The sequence below is a fragment of the Pteropus alecto genome, unplaced genomic scaffold, assembly GCF_000325575.1.
Source record: "Pteropus alecto unplaced genomic scaffold, ASM32557v1 scaffold100, whole genome shotgun sequence".
Lineage (NCBI taxonomy): Eukaryota > Metazoa > Chordata > Mammalia > Chiroptera > Pteropodidae > Pteropus > Pteropus alecto.
The window spans coordinates 1,921,109-1,935,881 of record NW_006430723.1 but is presented as its reverse complement, the minus strand read 5'-3'; the positions used below and the strand labels follow the sequence as shown (position 1 = coordinate 1,935,881).

General features: G+C 38.2%; 1 protein-coding gene and 1 pseudogene across 1 annotated transcript in view; one reads left to right on the top strand and one right to left on the bottom strand.

Moving 5' to 3' along the window:
- EVA1A (eva-1 homolog A, regulator of programmed cell death) overlaps positions 1–14,771 on the top strand; it is a gene marked incomplete at its 3' end in the record, with an annotated part of 43,165 nt that extends 28,394 nt beyond the window's left edge. Inside the window, exon 4 of the mRNA XM_006905241.2 lies at positions 14,455–14,771. Coding sequence (XP_006905303.1) covers positions 14,455–14,771 — 317 coding nt within the window. The remainder of the gene's footprint in view (positions 1–14,454) is intronic.
- LOC112483033 lies at positions 9,695–9,813 on the bottom strand (annotated as a pseudogene).
- Positions 14,772–14,773: the final 2 nt, after the last annotated feature.

The window sequence follows — 14,773 nt, the reverse complement described above, 5'->3', positions numbered from 1 at the left end:
TATGCAGTTTTTCTTGTGTGTGGAGGGCGGGGGGGTGGGGAGGGAAGGCTGTGTTTGGGGGGCTGTGTGAGGTGTTTGAAAACCTGGAAGGCATGGAGAAAGAGGGTATGTCAGTCTGGGAGAGTCTGATATTTGCCCCATCCTTGGTTCAAAGTGGTACTCGTTTAAGAAAATGGCTGACTTTTCCCTTAAGATGATTTATTGCGATGCTCTTCATATAAGAGGAGCCATTTAAAAATACATGAAAATACACCTCAATCAAGCTGATTTTTTAAAAAATACATGAAAATGCTCACTGGTTTGAATGACCAAAGCGATTTTCTGCTGCTTGAGTGTTTTTAATTTTTTGATAGTTTGTTTTTACTTCTCTTTGTTTCACCCGATGCGTCTGGATGTTATATAAAAAGGAAGGGATTAAAGTTTTGATTAGGTTTCCTCTCACAAAGACTGGTTTTGCTTTCTAGTTCTTGAGCCAGGGTTGATATGTGCTGACCTAAGAGTTCAAATGCAAAACCTGACATTTCTATTTATAATGGAAAATCTGAGCCAGAGTTGAAAATAAAGGAAGCTCATGGCTTCTATTTGTGAGACAATCTTGGATGACACGCAACCTGATTTTAGAAAGGAGGACTTCTCAGGGCATACCTGGCTGGCTCCTTTGTGTTTGGCAAGATGCAACATGTAGTCTGCACATGCCCCAAATCCAGGCTTCTCCCTCCTCAGATCAACAAAGCCCAGGTCGTCAGTCAGCTCTTCACCTTCCTAAAAAGCCCAGTGCCTGGGGCCTCCTTCACTGGACACCCATACATCTCAGTTTTACTCTTTCTTTGAGTCTGTTCTTGGAAGAAAGGGCATTGGAGCTAGAAAAGAAATGTTTGAAACTCTGGTTCATGTTTTCACAAGCAATTGAATGATGATCCCCTCAACTCTATAGGGAAGTCACCCCCAAAATGAATTGGGAGAGCCAGGGAGGGCCTGAAGTTTCCAGAGCCTCAGGGGACACTTGTAAATCAGTTGTTGCAAGAAAATATCTCGGATGAGCGCAAACAGGGTACTGGACTTTGGAACTCCACTCAGCATGGAAGGTGCTTGGCAGTTTTCCATTTTGGCCAGCATGACCCTGGGTTGTGACCACTGAGCGTGGTAACTCATCGAATGGTCTGGTGTTTACTCGTGTTTTGTGATGTCAGTAAGGCCGAAAGGGTGCATGGCCTTGTGTTTCTCTCTCTTCCAACCTTTCTCCTTCCCACCCCACACTCTGGAATTAAATATTGCTTAGGACGCAGGAAGACAATGCTTCTCTTAAGTAAGTACGGGCTAAGATAAAAAGATTATGCAAGGAAATGGAAAGTAGAGTGGCTAAAATAAAATGTGTTCAATCCAATCAATAGACTTGACGGTTGAAAATTGATTCTGAGTGTGATGGGGGAACACTGCCTGCCTGTAAAGGAAATGAACAAAGAAATTATGAAATATGAAAGCGAATATAACAGATACAAATAATCATTGTTTTAAAAGAAGAAAATAGAATAAATGGATCAAAAGCAATAATGACAAGTAGGATAGAAGAAAATTGTAGAAAATCTCCTAATCTTATAGCTCTGTCATGTTCTCATTTCGCTATCTTATCTTCAGCTATATGGGGCCCCGACCCCTCTTATTTTCTCCCAGTACATCAGTTACTTCTTATCTTGTCCCATGTGACCCATCATTTCAGCAACACACTTGCTAGTACATTTAACTCTCTTATTCCTTTATCCAGGTTCTGGTTAAACCAACAAGCAAATCCTAACTCTAAGTGAATCCTACTTTCTCCCTCTGCACTCCAGTAACCAAATGCAGCTACGACTTTGCAGATTCAAGTTATTAGAAATTCATAATATCTGACCTCAGCTGAGCCTTTCAGATTGTACTTCAGTCTCTATATTTGCTTGAAGATACATCATATTCCCATTCTTTATAATAACCAATTCAAACCATGATCATTTCTATAGTTTTAAATATCTGTTTATCAAAATGTACCCTAAAATTAAATGGCAAATGCAAGCTAAGAAAAAAATATAGCATTGATGAAGAAGAGTTAAAGTTCATAATATATAAAGAGCTCTTACAAATCAATAAAAGATACGTGTAGCAAAAGATAAATGGACAAAGGACAGGAATCAGCAGTTTGCCACAGAAAAAATACAGATTGCTGGTAAAACATCATAAAACAGCTCAAAATCTAGCAATTAAACAAATGCCAAATGAAAACAACAGTGAAATTAACATTTTATTTTACCAAATTCTCAAAGGTTTGCGTAATTAAGTATACAACTTCAGTTTTGGAGAAAGTGTGGGGAGGTCAGTACTCACACATAATGCTGATGGGATCGTCAACTGCTACAATCTCTCCAGAGGATGATTTAGGAACATCTGTCAAAAACCTTAAAAACGCATATGCCATTTAGCCAGCAAGTCTACATCTGGGAATTTATCCTAAGGAAATAATTATGGATATGGGCAAAAATTTTACTATGAGGACAGTTGATCTCAGAACTATTTATAATAGTCAAAAATCAGAAAAATGGGTGAATGTTAATTGAAATAGAAAGATATTTATGATATGCTCTTAAGTGAATAAAGCCTGTTACCACAGAGCATAGGCAGTATAATGCCATTTATGTGTATGTATTCACATGTATACGTAACCACATTTTACTGCAACTTATACTTAGATGCTGGAGTTGTATAAGTGTGTGTCTGTGTATTTTTAATTTGCTTTTGTGTAGCTATATTTTTAAGTATTCTATACTTTATCTATGTTACTTCAGTAATAAGTAATGTTATTTTATTGGAACTTAAAACTTTAAATTCTATCATACATATATTTTTAAAAATTACTGCTATTGTACTCTTTTCTGACTTTCAGAGCTGTGTATATCTATGCCTTGAACATTACCACTTGGATGTGCCATAAGCATTTCAAATTCAACCTGGCCTAGAATGGAATATTGTCTTTCTTTTTAAATATGCTTCTTCTTTTGTGTACGATCTAGGGGATCACCTATACCAGAAATATAATTTTTAATTTTTGATACATCTTCACTCTCCATATCCAATTGCTTAGGGTTGGTCCACTTTGCCTCTTAATGTCCCTTGGATGTGTCCCATCTCCTTTATTCCTACCACTACGGAGTTGGTTCAAACTTCATCTTATTTTTGCCTACCTTGCCATAATGGCATTTTCCGTGGCTACTTGCCTCCAGTCTTGCTTCATAGTCTATGTTTTGTAGCAAAATAATCTTTCCAAAATTTAGTTGTGATGATCCAATTCTTTTTACTTTTTAGAATCCTTTAGTGGATCCCCATTATCTCTCTGATAAAATCCAAACTTTTGTATGGTTTCACAGTTAGAATGATTTTTAGCTGCAAATAATAGAAAACCTCAGCTTAGTGACCTAAACACACAGGAGTTACCTTACTCGCAGCTACAAAGGGGGCTGGAAAAATGAGAATTTTAGTTTTTTGAACCTCCAAACCAGTGGTTCACAATCAGGAGTGATTTTGCCCTACAGTGGGATTTCAGGCAATGTCTGGATACGTTGTTGGTTCTTGCAACTGGGGCGGGAGGAGTGGTTGCTACTGGCATCTGGTGGGAAAAATATCCTGCAATGCACAAGACAACTCCTGATAACAAAGAACTGGTTTGAGATATCAATAGTGCCAAAGTTGGAAAGACATGCTCTAGAGTAGAGGCAAGCAAGAGAGAAGGGACTTGGGGACGGCTTGAGATACTCCAAACTAGTTTCTTATGTGCCTTCCCAAGGCTCTTAGTGTCTGACCTTGACATCTTGCCCGTATTCAGTTATAGCCCTCCCTGACCAAGACCTCACTCCAGCCTTTTTAAACCACTTGCCAGGCCTTTTCTCCTGTCTTCAATTTTGTAGTCATTTCCTCTTCCAAGAATTCTTCCCTCCAGTCCTGGATGGGACAACTCCCTCCCAATCTTCAGAGCACTCTCAGCATCATCTTCTCCCCTTATTCTACACGCTGGCTGAGGTGCCCATCTATTTTCTCCCCACATGTTTTGTTTCCTTCTATCTCAGCACTTGGATTGGAGGAGTTAACATTTCTTGTTTCAACTACTTGCAAGCAACCCCTTGGGATCATAATGTAATAATTTATAATGAGGCTAATAATCTCATTAATATTAATAACTTCTAATAGAGTTGTTACGAAGATTAAATGGAATGATTGTTCTTTTTAATTTAATGGTTTGAATTGATAACACATTCTCCAGGTTCATTTTTCCATTTCCTTTAGATTTTTCCCTAAAAGTCACCTTTTCAGCAAGGTTCGCTCTAGTCACTGTCTACCTCCTCCCCTCCAGCATTGTCAGCACTTCACATCCTTCTACTTATTTTTCCTGTTTTCTCCTTATCACCATCTAACGTACTACCTATTTTATTCACATATCTTGTTTATTATCTATCCCCTACTAGAATGTAAGCTCCCAAGAGCACAGAGATTTCTTGTTTCTTTTGTTAACTGCTATATTGTCAGCATCTCATCTAGTGCCTGGCACCCATTAGATACTCAGCACATCAGTGCCTGAACATGACTCAATGATCAAATAATATAAAAAGATACATACTGAGAACTCTTGCCTCAAAGCTGCCCGCTCCATCCAGTCCCCAGATTTGACCCATCACCAGGTTTCTCTGTATCCTTCTAGAGCTCTTTGTGCAGATGTAAGAAAATATAAACATATAATCTTACCTCCCAACTTTGAACTTAGGTAGCATTGCATACATACTATTTTGTACTTTACTTTTTTCACTGAACAATACATTGTTAAGATATGTCATATCGGTGTATAGAGAGCTTCCTCATTCAGACGGCTACATACTATTCCATTGTATAGACAAACCGTAGTTTAATCAGTTTGCTATTGATGGCTGGTGAGAATGGTTCAGATCTTTTCAAACAGGGCAACAGAGTTGTTGCAATAAATAACTATCGCCTACATACATGTTCAAGTATATTTGTAGAATAAATTCCCAAAAGTGGACTTGCTAGATCAAAGTGTATATAAATTATTAATTAAGATAAATGTTACCAAATTGCCATTTAAAGAGTTTTATCAATTTACTCTTTATAAGAAGTGTGAGAAGGTCCTGCAACAGTATTTTCAGACTGTCAGATTTTTGACAGTCTGGTAAATGAAAAATAATATCTAAATGTCATTTAATTCTGTTTCTCTAAGTTATGGGTCAGCAAACTTTTTTTGCAAAGAATCAGATAGTAAATATTTTCAGCTTTAGGAGCCATTCAGTCTCTGTTCTAACTATTCAACTCTGCAATGTAGCATGAGGCAGACATGGATGAAACATAAATGAATGTGCATGGTTCTGTGCCAATAATAAATAGTAGCTGGCCAGGTTTGGCTTGTGAACCATAGTGTGCCAATCTGCTTTAGGGGAGCATCTTTTCATATTTTTAATGCCATTTGTATTTATTTTTCTGTGGACTGTTCATCTCTTTTATCCATTTTCTTTATTGGTTGTTGGTCTTTTTCTTAATGCTCTTTTTAGTGCTCTTTGTGTATTAGTCTTTTGTCTGTGTTAAATATTTTAAATATTTTTTCTCAATTTGGCATTTTGACCTTTGATTTTCCTTACAGCAATTTTTTCCAATATAGAAGTTTTTAGAGATTTTTTTTTCATTTAACTAATATCCTTACAAGGACAACAATATGGACCATGTAGTAATTGGCCAGAAAACGCATCACATTTCCTATGAGATTGTCATAAGTGAGATGGCTTCCTAGTAGTAAGGGAACCTAGCCCACCATAACTCAATCAATAGTCACAAACTGGGGGATTTTTGAAAATACCTTAGTTTCTATTTTATATTATTCCCCTTTTTTTACTGGGAATTCTGTGAGGGCTAAGAACTTCTATGTCTCCAGCCCTGAAGGCATTGTAGACTCACAGTAAATTTTGTGAAATAAATAAAGTAACCATTTATTGACCTAAAATATTTTTAAAAGTTTGACAATTGGAATATCCCTCCAGGATGAAAGTGGTACTTTCATACACAGCTAATGGCAAGGTAAATGTACCACTTTTGAAAAACCGCTTGGCAATGTGTATCAAAAGGTATAAAAATATGTATCCTCTTTGACTCAGAGATTTCTGTATATATACTCTATAACCACGTAAATACAAATAAATATCTACATATTTATGTGAGAGAAAAAAGAACAGAAGAAAACTCATTTCACTATACTGCATATTCAAGTTGTGAGATTATGGAGATTTCAGAATTTTTTCCATCTCATACTCTTTTAATGTTGTACTAATATATACACATTTATGTGCACATATACATACATATATACATCAATATACATATTTATCTACATATAATAATTTTATTAGTTGGACTTTTAGAAATTGCATATTCATGTATTCATGATTTAATTCAATAAATATTTGTAAGATATGTGCCATGAGCAAGGCACTATGTTGTATGTTCTGGAAATCCAAAATGATTCATATGGATTCTACCCTCAAATTTATCACTGTCATGTGGGAAAAGTAATGGTTACATAACTAATTATAATACAACTACATAAAATGCTGCCTAAATCTGAGGGGCTAATTAGTCACATTCTTCTTCCCTTCCAGACTCAAAAGCTGGAAAAGCATCAGAATACAGTATTAACTTATGTGATGGTTAAGCCAGAGAGAGAGGATGGGTCAGAGCTTCTGCCTAGCTCCCTTTGAGTGCTAGGGCTGTAGGACTGCAGGTTTGTCCCATTGCAGGAGAAGAAAAGTGAAGAGGGTGGATGAGGATGATGGTAGAGTAATGGAAGGCCTCTTCTGGGGTGTTTATTCCTGGGGCATGAGGGGTAGGGGGAGGGAAGAGAAGGGAAGATGAAAGAAGTAAAAGCAAAATAACACACACCAGAAGCAGCCTAGTGGGAACAGTGATTCTCCAATACTTCTTATTCCAGAGGAAGAGCAAGTCAGGGATGGGAGGAGAAGGAAAGAAGCTTCCTCCAGCATTTCAGAGAGGGCAGAAGTGTTAGCAGAAACTTTGTTTTTCCATGGGGAAGGGCAGAATCCCATAAAGAGACAAGTGCCTTAAGAGTTCAGAGAAGAGATTATGTTGAATAATCCCTGATGCCACACAAGCCCCATTATTATCTCTAAGGCCTATTTTTAAAATTTCTTTCTTTCTACTAAAGGAGCTGCAAGCTTTGGGGCCAACAAGGTAGTCCAGGCAAGGAAAAGGTTCCACTTGCATGAAAACCAGCTGACCTGGCCTGGGCTGGTGTTGCTCTTCTGTCTTGCAGCGTCTGCTGGTGGACATAATCTGACCTTTGAGGGTGCAAATGAAATTAGCCCCAGGACCTCCACATAGGGCCTCTTCCTGCCCAGGAAAACAATGACCCTGCAGGAAGCAAGATACAGCAATACATTTATTTTTATTTATTAAGGGAAAACAACTGACAATAGCCTTCTCCACTTTGCTTCCTGGGCAATTAACAGCTGTCTGGATCTGCTCAAGATCAGGTTGGATCATTGGCCAAGAGGAAGTGACCTGGAGTAGAAAAGAGAAAAAACAACCACAATAGAGCTACAGTTTTGACTTTTGCAGAGGAATGATGAAGAGAAACAACACAAATTATATCAGCTCTGAAAATCAGCCCCAAATCACCTGCTCAGGACCCAGTGAGGCCCAGTAAACTCCCTTGCCCTCTCTGGTTGCTTTTACTGGGCTTCTCTGGGAATCCATTTCTGAGACTGCTACAGGCAAAAAAAAAAAAAAAAAGGATAGTTTCTGATCAGGTAGCAGGGTAGGAATGACTAGTTAAGCTAGAGAGAGAACAGCAATTTCCAAAATTCACTTCAGTAACCATCTTCAAAGTTAAACTGTGTAATAGATGGAATGAGGGCAGGGCGTGAAAGAGACAGAGACGTACACTCACAGGGACGGGTGGGTGGGATGAGAAAAGGAAGGAAGGAAAGAAGGAAGAGAAAGAAAGAGGGAGGGAAATAGGTATACCAGATAGATGGATGAGTGGGAGACAGAGAAGGGAGAGGGAGCAGGGCAGAGAGGGAGAGAGAGAGGGATAGAGGGAGGGAAGGAGGAAGGAGGGGAGGGAGGAAGGAAAGGGGGGAGGGGGAGGAAGTATTAAAAAATTTTATGTTGCAAGTTGCATGTAGGGAGGAAGGAAGGAAGGAAGGAAGGAAGGAAGGAAGGAAGGAAGGAAGGCAGGCAGGCAGGCAGGCAGGCAAGCGGGCAGGTGGGCAGGAAATAGAGTGAGCTATCACTTATTGAATGCCTCTCTTTAGAAGCTGATCTGCCTGATGGTTTTCCACCCTGTTAAAAACATGGATTTGGATACCTTTTTCTAGAAAGCCTCCTCATATCCCCATATCCGAACTTAGCTTTTCCATACACCTTTGCGTTTCTAAAGATTGCTCTTCATACTTCTATAGCAGCACTTCCTTTTGGTAATAAAACGGGTGGGTCAGCTTCCCTGCTGGATTGTTAAGCTCCTCAAGGCAAGAGCTCCCTCAATCCTCTCTGTTTGCTGAATATCAACCGAACAGAGTTCAGTTACAGCCTCTTTTACTTCATTCATTCATACATTTTATTGAGGTATAATTGACATATAATATTATTAAAGGTGACAATGTGTTGATTTGATACATTTACATATTGCAATATAATTACTATCGTAGCATTAGGTAACACCTCATTTATGTTTACATAATTATTATCTCTTTTTTTGTGGTGACAATAATTAAGATCTAGTCTCTTAGGCTCTGCTAAGACTACGAGTCTTAAGATAACTAAGAACAGAATTGCCGAGTCATATGGTAAATCTGTGTTTAACTTAAGAAACTTCCAAACTGTTTTTGCAAAGTGGCTGCATCATTTTACATTTCCACAAGCAATGTATGAGAGTTCCAATTTCACCACATTCTTGCCAACACTTGTTACTGTCCATCTTTTTTATTGTAGCCATTCTAATGGGTGAAAAATTAATCTCATTGTGGTTTCGATTTGTGTTTCCTTAATGACTAATGATGATGACAATCTTTCCATGTGCTTATTTATTGTTTATATATATATTTTTGAGAAATGTCTATTCAAATCTTTTGCCCATTTTTAAATTTGGCTTTCTTATTATTGACTTGTAAGAGTTCTTTATATATTCTGGATACAAGTCCTTTATTGGATATATGATTTGCAAATATTTTCTCCCAGTCTATGGGTTGACTTTTCACTTTCTTCATATGTCTTTGAACCATAAAAGTTTTTTATTTTGAGCAAATCTCTTTTGAGATTTTATATATATGTGTGTGTGTGTGTGTGTGTGTATGTATATGTGTGTGTGTGTGTGTGTGTGTGTGTGTGTGTGTGTATACATTATATATATAAGATGCCATTTGGTTGCCTCTTGCTTCTTTCCCAACTTCATGCCATTATGAATTTAGCTACTGATACCCAAAAAAGTACATATGATCACACAAAATATTGAGAAGTACTCTTATTTGACTTTATAGTCAACTCGTGTGTGTGTGTGTGCATGTGTGTGTGTGTGTGTGTGTTTTAAGCGAGGCAACCATTGGTCGACCTCACAGATTGCAAGGACCTTGTCAGCTCACAGTCCCTTATTTTTTATTTTCTACGCCTACAGCACTTGGTCTTCCTAGGTGGTCTCCCATCCCAGTACTAACCAGGCCCAACCCTGCTTAGCTTCCGAGATCAGACAGGATTGGGCTTGTTCAGAGTGGCATGATCGTAGACTGTGCTTTTTTTTTTTTTAATGAAATCTCTGGATTTAACTAAGAATTCAGTAACTACCATTGTTACATTTTATTTTATAGATACAAATGTAAAAAAAAAAAAGATCTAGTTGCTTAGGAACTCTGAAGGCTATAATACAATATTGTTGTCTATAATCACCATGCTATGCTTTAGCTCTCCAGGACTTATTTATCTACTAATTGCAAATTTGTATCCTTAAACAACATGTCACCAGTTCCTCACTCCCCATCCCCTGGTAACCAGCATTCTACTGTTTTTATGAATTCAGCCTTTTTTAGGTTCCACATATTAGTGATATAATACAGTATTTAGATTTATTAATTTATTTCAGAATTTTCTTCTTTTTTATGGCTGAGTTTTTTATTTTATACATACACACTACGTTTTCTTTAAGAATTCATCTCTTGATGGACACAGGTTGTTTCCATGTCTTGGTTATTGTGAATAATGCTGCCATGAATATGGGAATGCAGATATCTCTTAGAGATAGTAATTTCATCTCCTTTCTTGTTCTTTATCATCTCAATAGATGCAGGAAAAGCATTTGACAAAATACAACATTCTTTCCTGAAAAAACCTTCAACAAATTGGATACAAAAGGAACATAAATGACAAACCACAGCTACCATTATACTGGTAAAAGATTGACAGCTTTTCAGTCACATACGAAAGCTCCATCCTTTTATTACCCTCTTTATATTTTTGATGTTACAATTTACCTCTTTTTTTATATTGTGTATTTATTAACAGATTATAGTAGCTACAGTTATTTTAATTATAACTCTTCCTTTAACCTTTATCCTATAGCCAAATGATTATATATTTATCTTTACCAGTGGGTTGTATACTTTCATATGTTTTCATGTCACTATTTAGTATCCTTTCCTTTTGTCTTGAAGGAAATTCTTGTGAGCAGGTAATGAACTCCCTCATATTTTGTTTTTCTGGAAGAGTCTTTATTTCTCCTTCATATCTGAAGGATAACTTTGCCATATAGAGTATTCTTGGCTGGCAATTTTTTTCCTTTCAACACTTTGAACATGTCTTCCATTCTCTCCTGGCTTGTAGGGTTTCTGCCGAAAAATCTGCTGATAGCCTAAAGGGAGTTCCTTTGAAGGTTATAATATTTTCTCTGGATGCTTTTAAGATTCTTTCCTTTTCTTTGATTTTTGACAGTTTCATTATAATGTGTCTTGGAGAAGGTCTTTTTGCATTGAGATGAAAGGGTGATATCTTAACTTTGTGAACTTGGATGTTTAAGTCTCTCCCAGGTTTATTTCTTTAAATAAACTTTCTGACCCCTTACTCCTTTTTCTCCTTCTGGGACCCTGATTATACTAATATTTGTACATTTGATTGAATCCCATAGATCATGTATGCTTTCTTCACTTTTTTTTAAATTCTTTTTTTCTCTGTTTGCCTCTAATTGAATTATTTCAAAATTCCCATCATCTGGGTCACTTATTTTGTTTTCTATTTGATCTACCCCAATGCAGATTCCCTCAACTTTTTATTTAATTCATTGAATTTTCAGCTCCAGAATGTTTGTTTCATTCTTTTTCATAGTTTTTATCTCTTTGCTAAATTTCTCATTTTGTTCATGTATATTTTTCCTGATTTTGTTGACTTTTCTTCTGTGTTTTCTTAGAGCTCATTGTTTTCTCAGAACAGCTCTTTTGAATTCTTTATCCAGTAGATTGCAAGATTTTGTGTTTTTGAGCTCAGTTATTTGAAGAATTATTACCTTTTTGTGATGACTTTTTTTTCTGATTATTTATGTTCCTTGTAGTTTTTGCATTGCTGATTTTGCCTTTGATGGAGCAGACACCTCCTCAACTCTTTACTAGTTGCCTTCAAGTGGGGAACTGTTTGTTGAACCTGTTATATCTGGGGTTCTCTCTGACCCTGTATTTACATACCTGCTCTGCATATTTTGCTCCACTTTGTGGCAGATTTCTTAAGCTTTTGTATCTTCTCTGGTTCTTACAGTTCACCTGTCTGGCTGCTGAAAACCTCTCTTTCGTTTTCCAGAAGGTGGCGCTTTAACTCAAGTTTCTGGTTTTCCATTGCCCAGTATTCTGGGTTGAGTTGCTGAAGAGAAATGGGTTTATCCTGCAGCATCTGGCACAGCTCTGGTAGCCGGGCACTATGCACTACTCTCCTTTTCCAGCTATGGAGAGGTCGTCATGAGATAGTTCAGTCTTGTGCTGTGTCACCTTGGTGGGGGGAGGGGGGACAGTGCTCAAAAGTTTCTCTTCCTCTCTCTGCTGAATCCCAATTCATCTTATTTGTTTATTTGTTTGCTCCAATGGTTTGCTGGAATCTCCCCTCTAGAGGGATGGATTTACAAATTTTCTCTCTTCTGTGAGTATTTTCCCAAGGCAGCACTCTTCAGGTTTTCCTCAGCCTCTCTGGGAAGGTTTGAGGCGGGTTCTCTGCCTATTACCAGATGAACAGGTGGGCGAGACTCCTCCCAAGCCCCTCAGTACATGTTGTTGGATCACACAATTCTCACAGAAACACTTCTCTTTGTGGATAGATGCCTAATTAGTTGTAAAAGAGTGGGAGACAAAAAGTAGGGATGTCTTACATGCCACGATGCTGGTGTCACTCCCTTTTCACTGCATTTACATCATTTGTTGATTACTCTTGTATTGACTGTTCGTATTTTCTATTTTCTTCTCTACTCTTCTCTTTGTACTTATAATTTATATTTATTTTATCTACATCCCTGTCATTTTTGTGGAGGTTTCAGAGAGAAGGGAGGATCATAAACACATGTGCTCAATATGCTGTGTTTAGACTGATGGAGCCTTTTGGGGTACACTTTAGAATACATAAAACTTCAAAATGCCTATGTCTTTGATACAGTTGTTCTATTTCTCGATAACTAACCCGTAGAAATAATTTTGCTTGCATGTAAAGAAAGAGATGTGTACAAGGACACAAGGATATTGACTATCACATTGATCATAATAGTGAAAAATTGGAAACAATTTATATGCTATCAATAAAAAATGGTTAAATAAACTTTGATAGATCTATACTACAGAACACTATGCATCAGGCAAAAAGAATGCTATTGACATATCTGGAAATCTCTCTAAGAAATGCTCTTAAATTTAAAATGCAAATGTATGTCATATATGAACCTACTTATATTCTTTAAAAACTCATAAAACAATGTATATTTTAATTGATACTCACCAGTGAATGTAGATTATGGAAAACTAAATTGCAGGTGTCAATCATGGGTCCTGTCAGAATAACCATGTCCTGTGACTCCAGACCAGGCATGTCCTCATGTTCTCACACTTAGCTAGAAAGAAAAAGCTGTTCACCCAAAGGCTCTAATTCTACTGAGCTCGTCACATGGGGATCATGCTGGGCCCACTAAGCATATTTGTCATCACAGAATGACTTTTTCCTCTCTCAACAAGGGAGAGCTCAAATTTCTCCCCAACAAATTAACCTGATAAAGTCATTCCAAAATGCCTGTATTGGCTTTCAGTCTGTGATTGTATAAATTATCTATTGCTGCAAATTATCTCAAAATGTAGTGACCTAAAACAACATACATTTATTATCTCTCGGTTTCCACGGGTTAGGAATCTGGGTTTGGTTTGGCTAGGTTCTCTGATCCAAGGTCTCCCACAAGGTTGCTGCAAGACCAGGGCTGTGATTACCTCAAGGCTTTGCCAGAGGGTGATTCACTTCCAAGCTCACTGACATGGCTGTTGGCATGATTCAGATCTTTGCAGGCTGTTAGCCGGAGACCACGCTTGGTTCCTCGCTGTGCGGACCTCTCTGTAGGGCAACTCACTACACGGCAGCTGGCTTCAGCAGAGCAAGAGAGTGAGAAAAGCCAGAGAGAGAGTGTGAGCAAGTTGGAAGTCAGTCTTATGTCACCTAATCTTAGACTCATCTATCCCTTTTGCCATATTCTATTTGTCAGAAGTAAGTCACTGGGTCCAGCCCACTAGGTCCAGCCCTCAAAGGACAGGGCTTGCATAAGGATGTGAATACCAGGAGTTGGGGGGCACCTTAGAAGCTACCTACATTTGTTGACAGGCCTGTAATGGTATACTGAGAATAAAAGAGATTGTTTGTCCTTGATTTTATTTATAAATTTGCCATCGAAAAGAAGAAAGAGGAAGAGAGGGAAGGGGAGAGGGAGGAGGGAGAGGAGAAGCAGAAGCACAAACAGCTGCCTGCAATTGTGGTTAAAAGGTTATTCAAGGGATTGTGGGAGCAAATTCAGATGCAAAGATTTTTCTAGTATAGGCGAAAATAGGCTTTGGATAGACATCTCATATTCAAATGACATTTAAACATAGTCGCTTGCATACAGTAGGTGCTAAGTATTCTTTAACGTTTCATTTCGAAATAATTTCAAATTTAAAGTTGCATAAATAACAAAGAATTTCATATACCCTTTACCCAGATTCACCATTTGTAGATAATTATATTTTTGAATACATTATGCAGTTTGTCACATGAGAGGCACTATTTGTAACCATCAGAGGGTCTGTTGAGAGGTATGCAAGGTACTCTGGAGTCATATTTGCTCTCTGCATATGGAGTGGTCATCTCTTGAATGCTCTCTTCTTCCTCCTCCAGAGAACCCTGAGCGAGCAGCTCTGTACTTCGTCTCCGGTGTGTGCATTGGGCTGGTCCTCACCCTGGCTGCCCTGGTGATGAGGATCTCTTGCCACACAGACTGCCGCCGGCATCCCAGGAAGAAATTCCTGCAGGACCAAGAGAGCAGCAGCGACAGCAGCGACAGTGAGGATGGCAGCTCGGACACAGCATCTGACATCTCGGTCAGGAGACACCGCCGCTTCGAGAGGACTTTGAATAAGAACGTCTTCACGTCGGCGGAGGAGCTGGAGCGCGCGCAGCGGCTTGAGGAGCGGGAGCGCATTATCAGGGAGATCTG